Source organism: Aspergillus undulatus (genome assembly GCF_047715775.1).
Source record: "Aspergillus undulatus strain CBS 261.88 unplaced genomic scaffold BDV17scaffold_21, whole genome shotgun sequence".
NCBI classification, from domain to species: domain Eukaryota; kingdom Fungi; phylum Ascomycota; class Eurotiomycetes; order Eurotiales; family Aspergillaceae; genus Aspergillus; species Aspergillus undulatus.
In genome coordinates, this window is record NW_027396625.1 from 157,914 (window position 1) to 176,966 (window position 19,053).

At 50.6% G+C, this 19,053-nt stretch overlaps 7 protein-coding genes across 7 annotated transcripts; 4 read left to right on the forward strand and 3 right to left on the reverse strand.

Moving 5' to 3' along the window:
• Nucleotides 1–16: 16 nt before the first annotated feature.
• BDV17DRAFT_262110 (putative glycogen debranching enzyme Gdb1) lies at nt 17–5,106 on the reverse strand. The gene is made up of 3 exons (XM_073757748.1): nt 4,690–5,106; nt 302–4,637; nt 17–227 (listed from the first exon to the last, which is right to left on the reverse strand). Exons 1-3 carry the CDS (start codon nt 4,902–4,904, stop codon nt 159–161), a joined length of 4,620 nt encoding a protein of 1,539 aa, XP_073616051.1. The 5' UTR covers nt 4,905–5,106; the 3' UTR covers nt 17–158.
• A 433-nt stretch (nt 5,107–5,539) lies between these two features.
• BDV17DRAFT_290868 (glycerol-3-phosphate dehydrogenase family protein) lies at nt 5,540–6,911 on the reverse strand (the record flags this gene model as incomplete). The annotated part of the gene is made up of 3 exons (XM_073762002.1): nt 5,540–5,595; nt 5,654–6,786; nt 6,850–6,911. The coding sequence occupies 3 exons, from the start codon at nt 6,909–6,911 to the stop codon at nt 5,540–5,542; spliced, it is 1,251 nt and encodes a 416-aa protein (XP_073616052.1).
• A 547-nt stretch (nt 6,912–7,458) lies between these two features.
• BDV17DRAFT_290869 (FAM207/SLX9 family protein) lies at nt 7,459–8,184 on the forward strand (the record flags this gene model as incomplete). Its single annotated transcript, XM_073762003.1, has 2 exons — nt 7,459–7,545; nt 7,663–8,184. The coding sequence occupies 2 exons, from the start codon at nt 7,459–7,461 to the stop codon at nt 8,182–8,184; spliced, it is 609 nt and encodes a 202-aa protein (XP_073616053.1).
• Nucleotides 8,185–8,721: 537 nt separating this feature from the next.
• BDV17DRAFT_77635 (putative ATP-dependent Clp protease) lies at nt 8,722–11,043 on the forward strand. Its single transcript, XM_073765117.1, has 2 exons — nt 8,722–9,335; nt 9,408–11,043. Exons 1-2 carry the CDS (start codon nt 8,891–8,893, stop codon nt 10,832–10,834), a joined length of 1,872 nt encoding a protein of 623 aa, XP_073616054.1. The 5' UTR covers nt 8,722–8,890; the 3' UTR covers nt 10,835–11,043.
• On the reverse strand, nt 11,044–14,895 carry BDV17DRAFT_77627 (putative Chromo domain protein Chp1p). Its single transcript, XM_073765116.1, has 4 exons — nt 13,370–14,895; nt 12,260–13,291; nt 11,879–12,210; nt 11,044–11,820 (listed from the first exon to the last, which is right to left on the reverse strand). Exons 1-4 carry the CDS (start codon nt 14,669–14,671, stop codon nt 11,253–11,255), a joined length of 3,234 nt encoding a protein of 1,077 aa, XP_073616055.1. The 5' UTR covers nt 14,672–14,895; the 3' UTR covers nt 11,044–11,252.
• Nucleotides 14,896–15,046: 151 nt separating this feature from the next.
• BDV17DRAFT_262131 (Rab family GTPase) lies at nt 15,047–16,808 on the forward strand. The gene is made up of 6 exons (XM_073757749.1): nt 15,047–15,108; nt 15,204–15,361; nt 15,425–15,437; nt 15,542–15,931; nt 15,989–16,069; nt 16,127–16,808. Exons 2-6 carry the CDS (start codon nt 15,341–15,343, stop codon nt 16,252–16,254), a joined length of 633 nt encoding a protein of 210 aa, XP_073616056.1. The 5' UTR covers nt 15,047–15,108; nt 15,204–15,340; the 3' UTR covers nt 16,255–16,808.
• Nucleotides 16,809–17,369: 561 nt separating this feature from the next.
• BDV17DRAFT_262137 (putative mitochondrial carrier protein (Rim2)) lies at nt 17,370–18,890 on the forward strand. Its single transcript, XM_073757750.1, has 3 exons — nt 17,370–17,576; nt 17,630–18,356; nt 18,428–18,890. Exons 1-3 carry the CDS (start codon nt 17,419–17,421, stop codon nt 18,644–18,646), a joined length of 1,104 nt encoding a protein of 367 aa, XP_073616057.1. The 5' UTR covers nt 17,370–17,418; the 3' UTR covers nt 18,647–18,890.
• Nucleotides 18,891–19,053: the final 163 nt, after the last annotated feature.

Below are 19,053 nucleotides of genomic sequence, written 5' to 3' on the forward strand. Positions count from 1 at the left end.
AGGGTGACTGCAGAGGTTTAAACAAGGTGAAAAGAGTATGTATATTTCAGAGCTGCTATCAAGGGACGGAAAGAAAATTTAATATATGTTCAACACTTTATGTATGCAGGCTTTCTAAACGAGTTAGTCCTGGGAGATACCACAAAAATGCGTGAGGGCTAAGTATATCGCGACGCATCATAGTAGAGATCAAGCAAACAACCGGCCGACCATGCTTGTGTCGGAGACTGCAATACGAGAGTAAAGTCAGCTTGATTATTTCGAAACCAACAAACCAAGTCCAAAAAGAGAGCAAACATACCGAGTCAGCACAATGATTTCCATTTCTGTTCGTAAGCTCCATTAACCCCTTCCATGGACTCTCTCTCAACGCCTGTTTACATCCCTCTAGGCGCCTAGTAACCTGTTGGAATGCCTCGGTTCGCTCATCCGCAGTCTCGCGCCGAGCGAGATCAAAGTGTAAGAGGGCACGAAGGAAGTATCCGCGCTGCCACACCCACTCAGGACCTTGGTGGTAGTTCCTACCCTTGGATGTTGCGAAATCAGTCGAGTCCTCAGAGTTGTTATAGTCTGGCCGGTAGTTGAGGTCGGATGGGTCAAGCGTGGCCATGCCTATGGGGCCAGCAAGCACGGAGTCAGCAAGAGCAAGTGCGGCCAGGGCCTTTGACGGCTCGAAAAGGTCCGGGGCCACAACCATTGCAATGGGGAAGTTGGAGCGGAGCTGGTAGTCCTCGTAGGGCTTGCCGGATTTATACAGGTCTTTGTAGATTCCGCGCCGGTTGATAATTTTCGGGTCGACATCGTATTGGGCGTCTTCCTTCGGGTCGGCTGGTACGTGATAGCAACGCTCGAAGTTGTCTTTGATCTTAGCCGCCCATTCTTTGAACGTGATGGACTTGCCGTCTCCGAGATCTACTTTGTCGTATGGATAGAGTCCTTGCTCGTTAAGGCTTGTGACCCATGTCAGGGCACTGTAGACAAGACCGGTTATCTCAATGGCTGCGCCATCTCTTGGGGTACCCGGTACGCCCTTATTGCCGGCCTTTTCACTCTCTCCCATCTTGTCTTGCCAAGTGCCACAGTTGTGCTGGCTTCCACCAAATATTAGCCCTGTCTCCCAATCGACGTTGACATCAATATTGAATCCTTGGTCCTTCATCTGCATATCAAGGTCAGATCCAGCGTTGTACTCGCGGAAGGAGAGTCCCTGCGCATGGCGTTGGAACACTTCTTGAATCACATCCGCTATCTTTGAACTCTTTGAGTATGCCCTTGGATCGTCAAATGGAAACCATGTATCATCGTATGGCAGGAAGCGCCTGGGAGTCTTGTCGCTGAGGATCTCAAGACCATCAGGGGCCATCTTCGCGTAATCCTGAATTGCTTGTAGCAAGAACCAGACTGAGTCACGGGAATTATACCGCGGTAGCTTCCCACTTGATAGCAAGTTCGGAATCATACCGTGCTTGAGCACGCTGGCAAAAGCGCGGATATGTTCCTTTGCGTCGATAAACCTCCCGGTGCACAGATATAGACCCCTAAGAGCAATGAAGACATCTCGACCCCAACATCTGGCCCAGTCCGTTGCGAAGTGCGGCAAGCCAGCAGCCATACCTGGTACTAGTTTCACAGGCCATAAAGATGCCGAGTGTACGAATCCAGTCATTTGCACACTGACCATGGCAAGCTGCTGAATGAACACCTGGCCTACCCGTACATCATCGCCAAGGAGCTGTATTCCTCTGTTCCAGGCAGAGGCATAGGCAGTCTGGATAATAATGGCAAAGTAACGAGGTAGAAGGAAACCGGGCAAGTCACGAACAATCTGGAACTTCGTCTCCAACCACTTAGCCGGACGCTGTAGGGCGGCATATTGTGGATTCTCCACAGCTTTCTTCACCAATCTCTTTACAATGTAGTCAAGCGCCCATTGGCCTTGCCTGAGGTGGTCGCACAGCGGGTGTCCCAAATTGTTGTATCTTATAACGTCTTCCAGGATGCTCCACCAACCTTGAAACCCAGCGTATATCAATGGACCATGATTTGGGATGTCATAGACTCCGTCCTGGCCACCACTTGAGTCACGTTCTTCAGCGTCGCAGCGGTAGAGCACGAAGTTCAAGTCGATTAGATTTAGTTCCGAGAACGCTTCGGCTGCACCGTCAGTAATGCTCTCATTACTTAGCTCATCCGCGTTCTCGAAGTCGGGAATAGATGTCTCAAAAAGAGCAATGGATCCCGGGCCAAATGCCCCTAGAACTGAAATCGTGGTGTCACCGTCCTTTTCCTCGACTCGGGTACCGTCGATTTTTGAGACCTGGCCAGGCAAACCTTTGAGGTAAGTTTCGTCCGCGAGAACACTTTTCTTTTCGCTGACTCCTTCTTGGACCTGTAATTGCCATGTCCCGATTGGTTTAACACGAGTGGTAGTAAGATGCGTAGGAGCAAGAATGGCTCCGCTATCTTGTCCCGGGTAAGCAGTATGGGCGATCAAGAATAAACCTTTCCGCGTTTGTGGATGGACTCGATGTACCGTGATATACTCTCCATAGTGATGAATGAAAGTCTCATCGTAACCTGACTTGCCCATCATAGTGTGAAGCTCGTTGAGCAGCCGCTTCAGGCCAAGGATACCCTCGAGGTCAGCCAGCTCATCAATATTCGGGGTTTCCGGAAGTTCTGAAAAAGAATACGGGCGGGTTTCGTGCACAAGATCAACTATTTGCGGATAGAGCTCATCATAGCCCATAGTGCTTCCAATTGCAGAGTCGCACATTGCAACCAGGGCAGCATTCGCCAGGGTATCTTTTGCGGTTCTTTTCTGCGCCGGCATTTCGTTGTCATGCGTGCAGTCCATGAACAGCGCCGGAACTGGGATGGGACGGATACTGCGAACGATTTCCGTTCCACCCTCACTACCTCTAGACTTTGAAAAGTCTAGACCTGGCGAAGGTAGATCTAGTTCAAAACTGCCAATGGGACGGCCGCCGTGACGATGCACCAACCGACTGAGCTCTCCTGTGCTCCACGCCTGCATGGCTTCGCGAATTAATGCATTAATGCCGAGTCGCTTGACAAATATGTAATCGGCCTCTTCAGACCCAGTAAATAGTTCAGCGAAGATTACGAGGTCGGGGCGGACCTTTCGTGCTTCGTCAATCAAGTACTCTGCCACCCCCAACGGGGTAGAGTGACAGTTGTCGATCCGGAAGCCGGAGAAGTACTTGGCCATCAGGCGCGTGTACTTGGTCATGAAATCCCATAGAAACGGGCTGTCTTTGGGACTACTTCCATACCGCAACTTTACACAGTCACCCCAGACAATCACTTCTCGTCGCAGATATGCCCTGGAATCAGGTCCAGCGTTGTCACGCATAGCATCAGCATTCCAGATCCAGCCATTGTTCGCGAGTGCCAGTGCTTTTGGGTTATGCTTCTTAGTGACTTCATTCAGAGGCAGCCTTGTGAAGTACGACTCTATGAGAGGGCTTTTCTTGGTGACCGGGCCAAGCTTCGGCCCATGATCGTCAATCCTCAGGTATTTGATACGATTGAAAAGTTGGTCAATAATTGCGGAAAGTTCTGAATTGTACTCCTCGTAGAATGAGATGTTGACTACGTCGAGCAGCTTGCGAAGGGAGTTTTCGACGGACGCAAGGTCCGACGATGCCGAGTCGAACTGGCCGAATAGTGCTGTAGTAAATGCCGCGCCAAGTTGAACATCGACACTTCGACTGTATCTACCGAGGATTTGGTTGGATAATGGAATCCCTTCCCGGCGGATACAGCGTGTCTGCTGGTCCAATGACCACTTTTCAAAGTTTCCAAGGTCGAGATGCGCCCATCGCTTACTGCCCAAATCGATATCTTTTGACGCTTTCCATTCATCCAAAATTTGGTGAACATCGGCCTTGACATTGATAACGTAGAATTCCCATAGACGGAGATCTTTAATGACATGGTCCTTCACGCCGTCGATGACAGTCGTCAAATCGTCAACGGTTTTGAATTCTGTGGGCAAGCCGTACGTTTGTAAGTCCTGGCCAAACTTCAGCAAAGCGGTGTCCAAGTCCAAAGCTGCTTCGAGCCAAGGGGCAGTCTCGACGCTGTAACCGGCCTCTGGATGGTCCTCTAGCCATTTGCTATTATGAGCGGTATGATTCCAGACAACATCGGTTAGAGAAAGTAGCAAATGCTTCTCCTCCATGCCCTTGATGAGCTCTAGTACATCCTTCTCCCCGTTGGGAAAAGCGCCATCGTCAAACTGCAGCTGGTCGAAGATGCTGTACGGTGAGTTCGATGCCCCGCGCTTCATCAGAGGTGTGAAGTGCACCATATTATACTTGCGCCGGGAAATGCTGCTCAGGTATCTATTCCAGTCTTCAGGGAATTTGCCCATGAATTTGGCATGTACCGAAAATATAGATAAGGCATTGAGGGGTATATCCTGGTTTCCCAGACTGAGTTTGGGAGCAACATCGATGTAATGTATGGGCGTTCTTGCCGATTCTGAGGGTGAGGACGAGTAGGATGTTGTGAATTCGGGGAGGGGTGAGTATGTCACGTAGTAGGCAAAAGACCCGGGGCATGTAACTGGTACATCTATTTGAATGTTCTTGCTGAAATGAGGAGACAACCTAGAAAAACCGTATCAGCAATCGCTGTCAGGCAGGCAGATGAAAATCTCACTTCAAAGCCCGAAATGACTGGCGATCAAATGGCTTTCCGAGTTCAGGCAGGTTCACCCAGAGGGTTCCATCTCTGCAAATCGAGCTGCTCCCTTCGATGACGAAGCGGAGCGAGTAGGCCGTGTCGTTCGGTGGAGGGAGATAGATGTAACCCCCGGGTATGTCCGGAGAGCCATCATCCTTGAGAGGAAGCAAGTAGAAACTCTCTCCAGTCATTTCGGACAGTGTAAATCGCCTCTGGATTATCTCGTATTGGGGATCGACTGCCTTGCGAGTAGGATTTGGAGAGTGCCGCTGCGGAGAAGCGTGTGCCAGTGAGCTGCGTATGTAGCTCCGGCAACTCGCACAATTCCTGACAGACCTGCGGGCAAGACAGACAGAGGAGAGAATAAATAGAAGAGGGGGCACAGGGATTTTTGAACTGGTTCCTGATCAACTTGAGTTACCTTGGATCGATTAACCCCGCGGGGGTGACATCATCCATCAGGCCAGCGCCGGGCTAGACCCTGAGCGGACGATGGCTCTCCGCACCGGCGCTTCTCAGCCAAGGTTTTGACTACCAGTGCAGGGGACCGAGCATTCGCTGTGGGAAAAAAATAGGTCTATGATGAGTCTATCGTAGTCAAGATCTATATGGGCATGCAGAGATTCGGCGTAACGGGAAAAGAGCGAAAATAAAGAATGGAGTCATTCAGAGTTTGGGGCTCGGGGTCCGTCGTTCCATGCCATCTTCCTTCAATCCTTGTGATCCAGAAAATGCAGTTGGTGTGGGCTTGCTGTTAAAGAGAAAGAGAAAAGGTTGAGAATTAATAATTAGGGCAAATCCAAGGGGTTATATTAATAGGTCCTATTTACCGCTCAATAAAAGAAGGAATCTCGTCAACAGTCATTTCGCCTTGAAGAACCCCTGCACATTTGTAAGCGTACTGATGATGGAGCACGGGGGGAAGATAGAAAATACTTACGATAAACTGCAGTGAACAGTGGGAACTCATCTTCCAGCCCTTGCTTCTTGAGGAAACTGTTGACCTCGTATGCAGTCAACGTGCCTTGCAGCTTTTGGCCATTTAGTTCAGTTTCTTCGACCTTCTCGATGGGCTGGTTTCTCTCGACGCTAAGCTTCGCACAGCGGAAGTTTCGCCCACCGCTCGAGCTGGTGATCAAATCGGCGACACCAGCACTCTCTTCAGTAAATGTGCGGGTGTTGATGGTTGCGCCGAAGAATTGTTCACCGAATTTGACCATCTCCAAAAGACCAACTCGCATGATTGCAGACTTCGCATTATCTCCCCATCCCTTGCCTACAACCCATCCCGCAGCGACCGCGACGACATTCTTGAGAGCTCCTCCCAGAGACACACCCGCAACATCGCTTACCACTCCGATATGGAAATAAGGCCGGTGAAAGAGCGACTTCAGGAGTGCATGATCGATTGGAGGGTACTCCGAAGGCAATGCCTGTAGCTTAACCTTCGAAAGCTGCCCCGAAACATCCTTGTGCTCGAAGTGCAAGAGGTTCTCGGCAGACCCAGACGGGGAACGTTGCGGAGTTGGAGCTATTGAGTCAAAGTGCGGCGGGTCATAACCGATGGTGGATTCAGACCATTTCTCCTGCGCGACTTCGTTGGCAATGTTTGCTCCAGAAAGCGCACCACAGTAGATGCCGAGGATCTTGCCAATCGTCTCGGAAAACAGGTGAACTCCCTCCTCGTTGACATCCACACCCTTGATGCATGAAACACCACGCGCGAACGGAAGGATCTTGCCCTTTATCTGCCCGCAGATGTTGATGATGAATTGATGCGGCAGATTGAAGACAAGAATGGAGCTATCCTTGACCGCATCCACCAGGGACGGGTTGGCGTGCAGGTTTTTTGGAAGAGCAATGTCCGGAAGGTACTTGATGTTCTCGTGGGTGGCATTAATGATATCCGTCAAGTTCTGTGGACCCTGGCAGAGAGGGGATGCAGGGTCGTAGTGCTTGGACGACTGAGGAATCTCGACCTTTTCCTCGAAAACCCACATCTGAACGTCCTCTTCGAAGACAGCGGGATTGCTAGCGGTATTCTCTGCGACAATTTTGGCAATAGCTGTGCCCCTTTGCTACTATCAGTGAAGCCCCACGGGAAGTCACTCCTGTAAATGTTTAACATGCACATACCAGTTACCAGATCCCACCACGGTCACCTTGTGCTTCTGCCTATACGGTCCGAGAGAGCCCATCTTGGATGTGGTTGTGGTAGTGGATGACGAAGACGAGGGGTTTGCGGAAGAGAGATATCTGAAGGTGATAGGGCTCGGGACTCCGAATGACGTTGTCTGCGACAGGGAAGTTCGAACGATTTGAATGGGCAGAAATTGTTGAGAGTACCGCGGCAACCGAAGTAGGGCTGGACTTGCACGAGAGCTGAAGAAGCAGGGCTGACGACACAGGAGACGCATTCACGAGATCTGAGGACCTTTCGGTGGCAATGTCGAAGGCAGTATTGCGTCCAGAGTACAGACGTTTCTCGAATTCTGGATATTTCGGCGGCGAGCTGCTCCGTAGTCTATCCGATGTGGATCTTGTTTTGCCCCAACAGGGGGAACCAAACTAGTCCGGAAACAGGGAACAGGGCGGGCAGGCGATCTGGTGTTGAGTCTGCATGAATGAAAGCCAGGCTCAATTAGTGGTTCTGGACCCTGCTCGTTTAGTTCATTGAAACGGCAATAATAATTAGCATATCGGCCAAGCCGAGAAGGAGGGGATGAGCCTCGTGACACCATCATCATGGAAAGCAAATCTGCTCACGTGCCAGGTGCGGGGGCCGGCGGGCGGTGGGCGCAGAGGCGGGTTCCCGACACTAATCCTGATCTGGTCCGTCAGTTTTCTTCAGCCATTTTTTCCGAAGGCAGTTGTAGTAGACAAAAAATGGTATGTTGGAATCGACCGCACTGCGTGCTTCCATACTGGAGGATTCTAATTGCTGCGCAGGCTCCCGTTCAATCGATTAAGAAACAGACGCGCCGCACAAAGCCAGCTGCCGGCAGCGGAGTTTCTCTCCCCAAGCCCTCGATGTTCGATGACGATTTCCGGACGACGAAGAAAGATAAACGCTTGATCAAGCACTCGAGCTTCGTGTCGAAGATTGAAAAGAACTCCGCAAAGTCAAATAAGCGCCGTCGAGCTTCAAAGAAACTTGTCGCCAACCTCGAATCGCTGGCCGATGCCTTACCGGAGGCAGAGACGAACCTGAACGACCCCAGTCAATTGAACATCATTAAACAAAAGACTCTGAAACATAGGCCGGGTGCTATGAAGCGGAAGGAGAAGCTCGAGAGATCCGAGCGTGATAGGTTCGCGAAGAACATGGCGCAGATGTCAAGCATTCCCGCAGCGGCCACACCAAGCTCAGAATCAGCCGCTACCGAGTCAGTCTCGAATCGATGGGCAGCACTACGGGGATTTATTTCCCAAACCATGGAACACCAACCTGCGTTCAAGACTAATAAGTGAACATCTTGCCAAGGGCCGGCTGATACTCGTTTCAGAGATCGCCATTGCACCTCGGATACTCTTCAAGACCTGATCGCACGTTGATGAGGATTATACTTTCCGATTCTGGTGATGCTCTGGCCATTTGCACTAATGTGAGCAATTCGCAAGGACTCACTGTAGGCCGAAACACCCAGTGCGTGGCACCATCTTCGTCTCGCTGCAGGCGCAGCGGCACTTGCTAGCCAGTACGAGATTGGTACGGGTGCAACCTTAATTCGGAGTATTCTCGAAATCTGTGCTATGCTCGCGCAATAATCGGCGGCCACCTCGGCAATGACACGTTCAGATTATCGAACCGCATACGACCGTTGATAGTGCGAGATCGGTTATATTTGACACCAGGGTTCATTATTGGATCGAAAAGTATTCCATTAAACATATCGAGAATAGGAAAGAAGGATTGAAAAAGTCAAATTAATATTATCTGTAGCTCGCGTGGTATGATTTGGAGATCGCCTTAAAAAGCGGGGGAAGCTTTATGACGGGACCATTATGACGGGGCGGCTGATTGACCGATAGCGTCTTATCTCTCACACCTCCTCACCGGCTTCGCCATCACTCTCTGTGACTCCTGCCTCTCCCCTCTTGCTTTTTGTGACTCTCGCTCCTTGATTCCGATAGCTTTTGCCCCATCTCAGTCCGTATCGCAACCGCAGCCCCCCTCATGGTGCGGCTGCCATCATGGCCTTGTCGGCCTCCAGCATTGCACCGCTGCAGCGCCCTCCGCTATCGGCGCCTCCTCGCCCCTCATCCGTTGAATACGCCTCGCAGTCTCTCGAGCACAGCTGTATCATTTCCTTCCTTTACGCAGTTTGACAGATCCGATTTTACAAGCCAGCCCTTTTCCGGCGTCTACGAACCCGGACTTCCTACAGCTGGTCCGTTGGGATCCACTCCAGCTTTCGGGGCTCCCCGAATTACCCCGAAGACCCTGAAGCAGTATTTAGATCAGTTTGTTGTGGGCCAGGATCGAGCGAAGAAGATCCTGAGTGTCGCTGTATACAACCATTACCAGCGGGTGCAAGAGCTCCAAAGACGCCAGGTCGAAGCCGATGAGCTGCTTGCCAAACGTGCGCGCAGGGAATCTGTTGAGCATCATCCCGTTGAAGGTAAGTCATTCGCCAGTTGATGCTTGGACCGCATGGAAACATCAAATAACTAAATACTGACATAACATTAAGATGAGTTTCCAGGCCAGCAGCGCACTACTTACTTGTCTTCGGAGCCGATACAAACTTCGCGACCATCGCACTCTCCCCTCGCCGCAGACAAGCCAGAGCTTGACGAATCATCACAATTACAGCTCGAGAAATCTAATGTTCTCCTACTTGGACCTTCCGGGGTCGGCAAGACCCTAATGGCAAAGACGTTGGCGAGGGTACTATCTGTCCCGTTCAGCATCTCCGACTGTACTCCGTTTACACAGGCTGGCTATATCGGGGAGGATGCTGAAGTATGCGTGCACAGGCTGCTAGCTGCGGCAAACTACGATGTCGAGCAGGCAGAGCGTGGAATAATCGTCCTGGACGAGATGGACAAGATCGCAGCCGCGAAGGTCAGCCATGGTAAAGATGTGGGCGGCGAAGGAGTGCAGCAAGCCCTCCTCAAACTCATTGAGGGGACGACGGTGCAAGTACAGGCAAAACAGGAGCGCAATTCTCCCCGTGCAAATGGAACACCCAGTTCCTCGGCCTACCCTTCCAATAATCCTCTAGGGAACCCTCCTTTTATACCCCCAAGTGGTGGTAATCCACACAAAGGCGAAACTTACAACGTCCGCACCGACAATATCTTGTTCATATGCTCGGGTGCATTCGTCGGACTGCACAAAGTTGTCATGGATCGAATATCGCGTGGCTCCATGGGTTTCGGCCAACCGGTTCGAACACCAGCTCAGACCTCGTCGGATCGCTCACGTTCCGACACGGCAAGCAATCAACCCATCCCCGTCCTCCCGGGCTCCGAGGAGGAAGCGTTGTACAAAAAACATCTCCCATTCTTCACCCCTCCAACCCTCTCATCACCCGAAGCCGAACCAACCTACTTCAACGCCCTAGACCTCCTCAACCCCACCGACCTCCAAAATTACGGCTTCATCCCCGAGCTCGTAGGCCGCATACCCGTGAATGTAGCTCTATCCGCCCTAAGCCAACCCCTACTCGTCCGCATTCTTACCGAACCCCGAAATTCTCTGGTCGCCCAATATACAACCCTCTTCTCTCTCTCAGGCATCGAACTCCGGTTCACCACCCCCGCTCTCCACAAAATCGCCGCCAATGCCTTTACAATGGGTACAGGGGCGCGCGCGCTCCGCACAGAAATGGAGACGATTCTCAGCGACGCCATGTTCGAAACGCCGGGTTCGAGCGTCAAATTCGTGCTCGTTACAGAGCCTGTAGCTGAGCGGAACGAGAAGCCGGTTTACCTTGGTCGCGGCCAGGGAGGCCGCTTCCACTCTTTGATTGCTGCGGAGGAGGACCGGTGGGAGGAGAAGGCGCGGCAGATGAAGCGTAAGGAGAGGAAAGGCAAGGGTCAAGCCACTGGGGTTGAGGAGGCTCCTTCTATTGCTAGTTTTCGGGAGTATCGGAGTAAGGCTACTGGGTCGTGATACCTGCATTTGGCTTTTTTTTCCTTGTTTTTATTTTTTACTTGCTCATTGCATACGCCTTGCAAATCAGCGCTGCCCTGGAACGTGACATTGCTGGGCCTTTTTATGTTCTTCTTACTCTTGAGAATCTGCGATACAGGCCTACCTATGAGCATATACGATATCGCGGCTTGGCTTTTTGATTTTCCACCTGTCGTATTTGCATGAAATGACAGTGGTTTCCGTAACAATCAGTATCTTATTGGCATATGTATGTATGGGTAACCGAATCCGCATCAACCATCAAATGCGCGTGGTATCTTCAGAGTGAAATCTGCGCAATGCCCCGCCGATCAATATAGAACATGGTGAAATCAAAGTTCTGGCTTGCGCCAAAGTTGTGATGTATCTACAGCATGAAGTAAGAATGGCCGATATGTCACTGGTAAGGCTGAGCGTATATACGCGTAGACAGGGGCTGATGCGCAGCCAGTGCAGGTCGGCTTTCAGAAGAAGAGGATGAAGAAGGAGCGGCACCGGCTGCAGTGGGAGTCCGCGGTGTAAAGGGTTCAGACGCGTGTGCTGATGATCCGGATGGATCGTTTGAAGAACTCAACTTGGCCGGGTCTTTGGTGAGCTTTGAATGGATCTTCCTGTAGTTGATGGCCTGGTTCTCGAAAAAGGCTCTAGCGCCGTGCTTGACCTCAATGTGTTGCCATGACTTCCATCTGTCCAGAGAGTGGAGAGACAGTATGACGAATTTCCGGAATCGATGGGCATTGAGTAGACTCCACCCGGCGAAGTACTCGGCAAGATGGTCGGCGTTTCGCTGTTCTTGGGTGCAATCTCTGGGGATGTCTGGGGAGTCATCGGGGGTTCGAGAGCCATATTTGGAGAGCGATGGGGATATGATGAGATTGCTGTTCGGGTCGTCGTCGAGGCTGCGGAGTAGATCGTTTTCAGGATCGCAACCGAGCTTCACGAGTATTTGATATATTGCAAGCCATCTGATGTTGCTTGTTAGCACAGATATTATGGTAATGCTGCGTCTGGAGTGAGACTTACTGGGACCCCAATTTGTCGGCGTGATTCATCTGCTTTATTAACCAAGTCAGGATGTTTGGACGGAGCATGATTTTCCAAGGCTTATTTGTTTTCTTTCTTGATCCTTCGTAGAACCACTCCAAGATGATCATAGTAGAATCCGCATCTCGGAGCATGAAATCTTCGGTCAAAAGAAAGACGCCCCCATGGGGGAACAGCTGCTGGAGATGAAGCGGAGGATCAACATGATTGAGTGGCTTGATAAGAGAGACATTCCAGAAATTGGCCTTTGTCCTGTGGAGTGTGTCTCTGAGGGATGGAACCTTGTGGTAATCAACAAAAGATCCATGAAACTACCAAACTGTCAGTGGGGTATCAAATTAGAAAACAGAAAAGACGTACAAGAACAGCACCATGTATAATGTTCTTATTCACCGTGAAGATAAATCTATCCCAGTCTGTTTCATCGCTATTCGAATACAAAGCAGCCTGCGGGGTGTGTTGTTTAAGAAACTTCATCACCCACTCCCTTTCGTCCCTGAATTCCTCGGGGAACCAAACATAGAACATCTCTGCTCGTTTAGGTTTCTGGGTTCCAGTAATTGTTGCTAGTTTCTCAAATGTGATGCCATATCTTGCGCTAAAATGCTCGTCCAGAGTAGGAGCTGTATGTGGTTTTGGGACAACATTTTCCGGAATTGTAGCCTCAGTAGGGCGAGCGTCCAGGTCCATATGGCCGGCAACTAACGTGCTGTCTTGATGAGCAATGGATTTACCAGCTGTCTCCGTAGCGCGGACGTCTAGGTCCATGGTGTCTGCGAACGAAACACTTTTTGGGCGTATCATGGGCTTTTCAGATTGAATTCGACTAGGACGAGGATCCAGGTCCATGGGGTCAGCGGATGGGGGACTCTCTTGGTGCTCAATTGAATTTTCAGGCTGAATCTGAGTTCTGGGCGAGTATACGTGGTGGGAAGGCGCATGATTTGCGGTGCTTGAATTGTCAGGTGTAGAGGAAAATGCAGAGGATTGACCGATATTTTCTTGTGCGACGTCAAAGCCGCGCAGCGGCTGCGCAACGCTTGAGGGCTTCACTTGTGATAGTTCGGAGTGGCCACTTTCGACAGTGTTATTCACTTCCGCCAGAGGTCGATAACGGCTTGTTTGTTTTGTCCTCGACTTCAATCTATCTATCGACCCTAGAGGGCCTCTCAGGGTGAGATTTAGATAACCTTGCTCAGGTGCGTGCGGATTATCATCAAGAAAACTGAATTGGGGGGAACGTGGGGGATATGCGAGAAGGAACTCGAAATCGTTGATACGAGCAATTGCGACTTGGCCCCGATGCCAGAGCCTTTCAGCTGCTCCGCGAATCTCTGGTTCGTTGTCATCAAAGCCCTCAATCCAGCCATTCGAAATCTTGTTGTTTTTCATCTAAAGGGATAAGCGTTTTGTCAATGTTTTTCACTTTATCTGGAGAGAACAGAGAAAGCTCGTGTTTCTTGGACTTACACCCTTGCAAAGCTCCTGATACTCATTAAAAGAGCATAGGTTCTCAAACCATATCTCTATTTCTCTGCCAATCTTCTTTTTGAAAATGCCTGTGGCCTCTCGATAGCCGATACCACATAGCCTAGCGTTACCGATTTCGTACTTTTCCGGCCCAAAATACATGGTAACATAATACTCCCCCCTGTTCCACCAGCGGTGATTATTTACCTTCATATGATTGCGCCCTGGTATCCTTGAGGGAACCTGCAGGCTAAAATCACTGGCTGATTGCCTATGGCTGTTTTCAGCAGCTGAATAGATGCGAGGTGCCCGGGGAGGGTTCTGGATATTGAGTTCACCGGAAGATGGCTTGAAGGGATCATCGGCAGCGAAATAATCACGGGGAGTGTTCGTGGTCTCCTTCCGCTCAAGGCTCGACATGTTTCGAGGACTGATGTTAGACATGGGCGAAACAAGTGGTGACATTTGAAAGGTATTAAGAAGCCGCGGAGAACTTGACACAGAACTGAGATTATCAGCCATTGGCCTGTTACCGTTGTCATCTGATATCAGTCGCAAAACCCCAGGCTTAACCGCACTGGCAGATGGCATTGAGTTCCATTCGGAGGGCCGCCGCAGGTCGAGTTGATTGAGGTTTGGGGTCCGCTCTCTTTTCCCGAGTTTCTCATATTTCCACTTTGTAGAGAGGTTCTTTGGGAACTTGGGCTCGTCGGTGTGATGAACCTTCTTTGGAGCCGCTTGGTCAGTTCCAAACGTCACCGCTGGCGGCGCTTTTGGTACTGGCGGTCTTGATAGACCCTGGCCCGCTGTATGACCTGGGTCTTGATATAGTGATCTGGGGCGCGGACCCGGCGGGCGTGAGGCTGGGGCTTTCGACAGTTGGTGGGAACTTTCCCGTTCGATCGGTAGTTTGACCAGTTTAGAGCTGCGACTGGCCTCGAATGCTGCAATTCTTTGCCGCTTATCTAACCTTCTGCGCTTCCTCTCGGCTCGCTCAGCGTCAAGTTGTCGGACCCTCGCCTCATAGGCATCTATATCAAAGGGATATTCCTTGCCCTCGGATATTCGCTGCTTCGTCTTTTCCCAATCGAGCAATGTCTCACTGCAGTCAAGACACTCCGCCGGTTCCCAGGAGGATCTCTCAATAGGGTAACCAGTCCATTGGACTAGGTACCTGGTTCCATCATCAAATTGACTTTCCCCTAGAATAGCTTCGACGTCGTACTCGGACTGCTGTTCACTTCCAACAGTAGATGTAAGAGAAATTTCATCATCGCTGACGCTTCCCATTGCCATATTCATACGGCGAGATAGACAAACAAGTTAGTCCGGCTCGTTAAACGGGTTTTATTTTGGTGTATCAAGGTGACCTGAAGAGGTGGAGAATCAGGATCCCGACCCTTGGTATATGTATTTCAAGACATTAGATACTGCGTCGACAGCGGGGTGTGCATGCAGCGCCACGAGAACAGAGCTCACGCCCCATGAACATCGGTCGAGAATCCAGTCCGCTGGCCAACTCTCCCCGAAGCAGTGCCTGGCTGAATCTTTTTGTGTTTGGACTTTGGATCCAAGCAACAAAGACATGAAACGGGCGGGGCACGTGACCCACTCACTAGCCCAAAAGGGGATTCGGCGGCCACTCGGCTCCAGCGACCAGCACGGGAATTCATCATCTGGACCTCCTGGAGAGCCTCCTATCTTTGATCTCTCGCTTCCCCCTTGCACAAGAAAGTTTGGTGAGTACTCGATGGTGTTTGCTGATCGTGCTCATCCCCGTTGCTTCCACCATCGCTGGCCCCGACCGCAGACTGACTCTCGTGTGCCCCTCCAGAACTGAGTTCCGTTTGTTGTCGGTTTCCGTTCACCAGCTGCCTACAGATCCAGCCACGCCACGTCGGATCCTGCCCTCCTTTCAACCTCATACTTTACCTATAACGGAGCTTCTGTAGGCTCTTCTAATTGTTCATCATGGCTAACGACGAGTATGATGTGAGTTTGACGTCCTGTTAATCCAGCACCACCCAGTACACTGCTAACCTGGCTGCTTGATAGTTCCTCTTCAAAGGTAATGTTGCCACTAACTGCGCCCGCACTGTACCTTCAGAGCCCATTCTTTCGACGCAATCCGTGCGACTATTCAACTCAAACTAACCCCGAACGCCTGTACAGTGGTGCTTATCGGAGACTCTGGCGTCGGAAAGTCCAACCTGTTGAGTCGATTCACCCGAAACGAGTTCAACTTGGACTCCAAGTCAACTATCGGTGTCGAGTTCGCAACCCGTTCTATTCAGGTCGACTCCAAGACAATCAAGGCTCAGATTTGGGATACTGCTGGTCAGGAGCGTTATCGCGCTATCACATCTGCCTACTACCGGGGTGCCGTTGGTGCGCTCCTTGTCTACGATATTAGCAAGCATCAGACCTACGACAATGTCAACCGGTGGTTGAAGGAGCTCCGTGACCATGCCGATTCCAACATCGTTATCATGTTGGTCGGCAACAAGAGCGATTTGAGGCACCTTCGGGCTGTTCCCACGGAAGAGGCCAAGCAATTTGCCAGTGCGTTATCTTCTTCCACATATTTGATGATCCGAACGATGAGCTGATATTCAATAGGCGAGAACAACCTGTCCTTCATCGAGACTTCCGCACTTGATGCTAGCAACGTTGAACTTGCTTTCCAGAACATTCTCACAGGTATGTCTCCGCGTACAAACTGCTCAAAGGCAATCTCTTAACAGTTTCCTCTCACAGAAATCTACCGTATTGTGTCCAGCAAGGCTCTTGAGGGCGATTCTGGTGGTGCCTCCGTTGGCGAGCGCCGCCAAGTAATTGACATTGAAAAGACTCAGGACACCGAGAACAAGGGAGGATGCTGTTAGACTGTTTTAGTTCCGGACCCGATATACCAACCGCAACGAGTCTAAACTCTGTGATGAGATAATTGAATGGTCTTTACGTTTCTTTTTGCCTGGTTATTTGGCCTTTGTGGAGATACAAAAGGGAGGATGGACATTGTATGGCGATGTTTATTGGGCCGGCCTTTCATATCCCCGGACCTGGATGTTATTCTGTCACCTTCTATTTCGACTTTTTCTCACTTACCCAGCCTTTTATTATTTTTCGCCCATTTCATGAAAATGATATCAACACTGACCTCTGTTTCTCCCGTTTGACCAGCTTATCATTCGGTCTCTTACCCAGTCCTCGATCATGCATCAGTTTCCCTGGCCTCTACTTGAGCTGTCAGTATTCTCTATTGGCGTCCGTGAACTGCCTGTGCTGGTTATGTTGTGTTTGTAGTTATGCCGTGAATAATATTGCGCCGGACTTTGATGAGGTTGGCATTATATATATGTTCGAACAAGCATTGCATGACCCAACAGTGTTGTAATTGGTGCATTTATACCTTATTACCTTTCTACCCTACACTCGAAATATGAGATTCTTCCCTTCTCCGGTGCCAACGATCACCCTAGTAAAAAGGAGTAGGCACTTCTCCCATCACCTTGCCCAAATCCAAGCGTACGAGTGAGATTATATTCGTCTGCCACTCCGCTAATCGCCCCAGTGCCTGCCGCGGCCAACCCATCTTATCAAAAGTAGATCTATATCGCAGCAAACTAGAACCATGGGAAGAATCTGAGGCAAACGAAGTATTGAAAGGCATCTGCGCGAAACACCATCTGGAATCGACGTGTCCAGCTGCCAAAGCTATCTGCGCTAGAGACGACCGAACCAAGCGGGAGCTTCATCCGCCTTATGAGCTTCAGACAGTCAACCAATCAATGCATCAGATGAATGTCGTATAGGTCCTTCAAGCGTCGCCGGAATAATGATGCGTAATGTCGATAGTGCGAACTGCCGGAGCTCAAGTCCCAGCTAATCCCAAAGCATCCGGAGCTTCATCTTATCTCCGCAGGTGATTACATAACCCAGCTCCCAAAAAATTCTGGACTGTCTCGCCTTCGACGTTCCTTCATCATTATTTCACATGGATTGACGAAGCTCAAACTATTCTATTTTTGTCCTTTGCATCCTTTATCATGACTTCAGGTAGCCCGCCTTCTCGAGCAATCCACTTCGACATGCAGGCTATGCGCAACGACACGAAGGATGCAGCTCTCAATGCTGTGACTGAGAAGCCAATAAGTCCTCAAATACAGCAAACGAACAGTTCATGGACACATTTGGTAGCTGGCGCGTGAGTCTCTCATCACTCTCATATTCTTTTCATGGCAGCTCATTCCATCCCAGCGCTGGCGGTATGGCAACTGCTCTCTTAACATCTCCCCTTGACGTCCTCCGAACACGCCTCCAATCCGACTACTACCGCGCACAACTCAAACCCTCCACTCCATCACAGAACACCCGCCCCTCCCTCGTCCGCTCCACCCTCCGCCACTTCGGCGAAACCTTCGAAATCCTCTTCTCCATACATCGCACCGAAGGCTGGCGGAGCTTATTCCGCGGCCTCGGACCCAGTCTCACAGGTGTTGTCCCGGCGACAGCAATCAAGTTCTACGCGTACGGAAACTGCAAGCGGCTCTATCCGGAGCTATTCGGGCTTAACAAAGATGCGACATCAACGCATGCGCTGTCCGCCGCCACCGCGGGCGTTGTAACGGGGACAGCGACGAATCCGATCTGGCTAGTCAAAACGAGACTGCAGCTTGATAGGACACATGCAAATAGCGACGGGACAACGAGGCCGCCTCAATATAGGAATAGCTACGATTGCGTGAAGCAGGTTATTCGGGATGAGGGTGTCAAGGGTCTCTACAGGGGATTGATGGCGAGTTATCTAGGGGTTATTGAGACGACATTGCATTTGGCAGCTTATGAGCGGATCAAGGTCATGGTTGTGCATCATTACGAGCGCAAGGGCAAGGCTCAGTCTGGTGAGGTGATGCAGGGGTTGATTCTGAGTGGTGCGGCGGGTGTCTCGAAGCTTATTGCTGTGCTGATCGCCTATCCTCATGAGGTGAGGAACGACCGCTTCGTTTTCGTGTTTTTCACATCAGAACCACTTACTAATGGTACCGAACAATGCAGGTCCTCCGAACCCGCCTCCGCCAGGCTCCAATGGCCAACGGCCGCCAGAAATACACAGGCGTGGTGCAGTGCCTCCGCCTAATGATCAAAGAAGAAGGTTTCGCCGCGCTTTACGGCGGTCTAACAGCACACATGATCCGGACGGTTCCCTCTGCCGCCATAACGCTGGGGACATATGAGCTGGTGCTCAAACTGCTGAGCGGTTCGTCGCCATCATAAACTCCCGGACGGCACGATTGTGGCGAGGCGAGCTTGGAAAGACGACAACTGTACATTACGACTGTAATTGTAGATTCATACTTTCATGTACTATAGATGGGCAATTTAGAGGGCTTGTAATAATTTAATAGATACCCTACTTTTTGGATCGGATGTCTTTTGACCATGTTCGGAGATTAGGTCCGGCTGCTGTTATGCTTGTACGTACATCAAAACATAGCACATACTACTTACTGACTGATAACCAATACCCGCCTAATTATCATAAGATATACTAGGACTAGTGACAGGATGACCTTGGGCGATCGATATAGACCCGATTCCCTATTAGGAAGGCGTTGGAGAGAAATTAGCACGTGACGTTCACTGGTCCACATGAGGCGGTGAACTAAAAATTATTCTGCCGC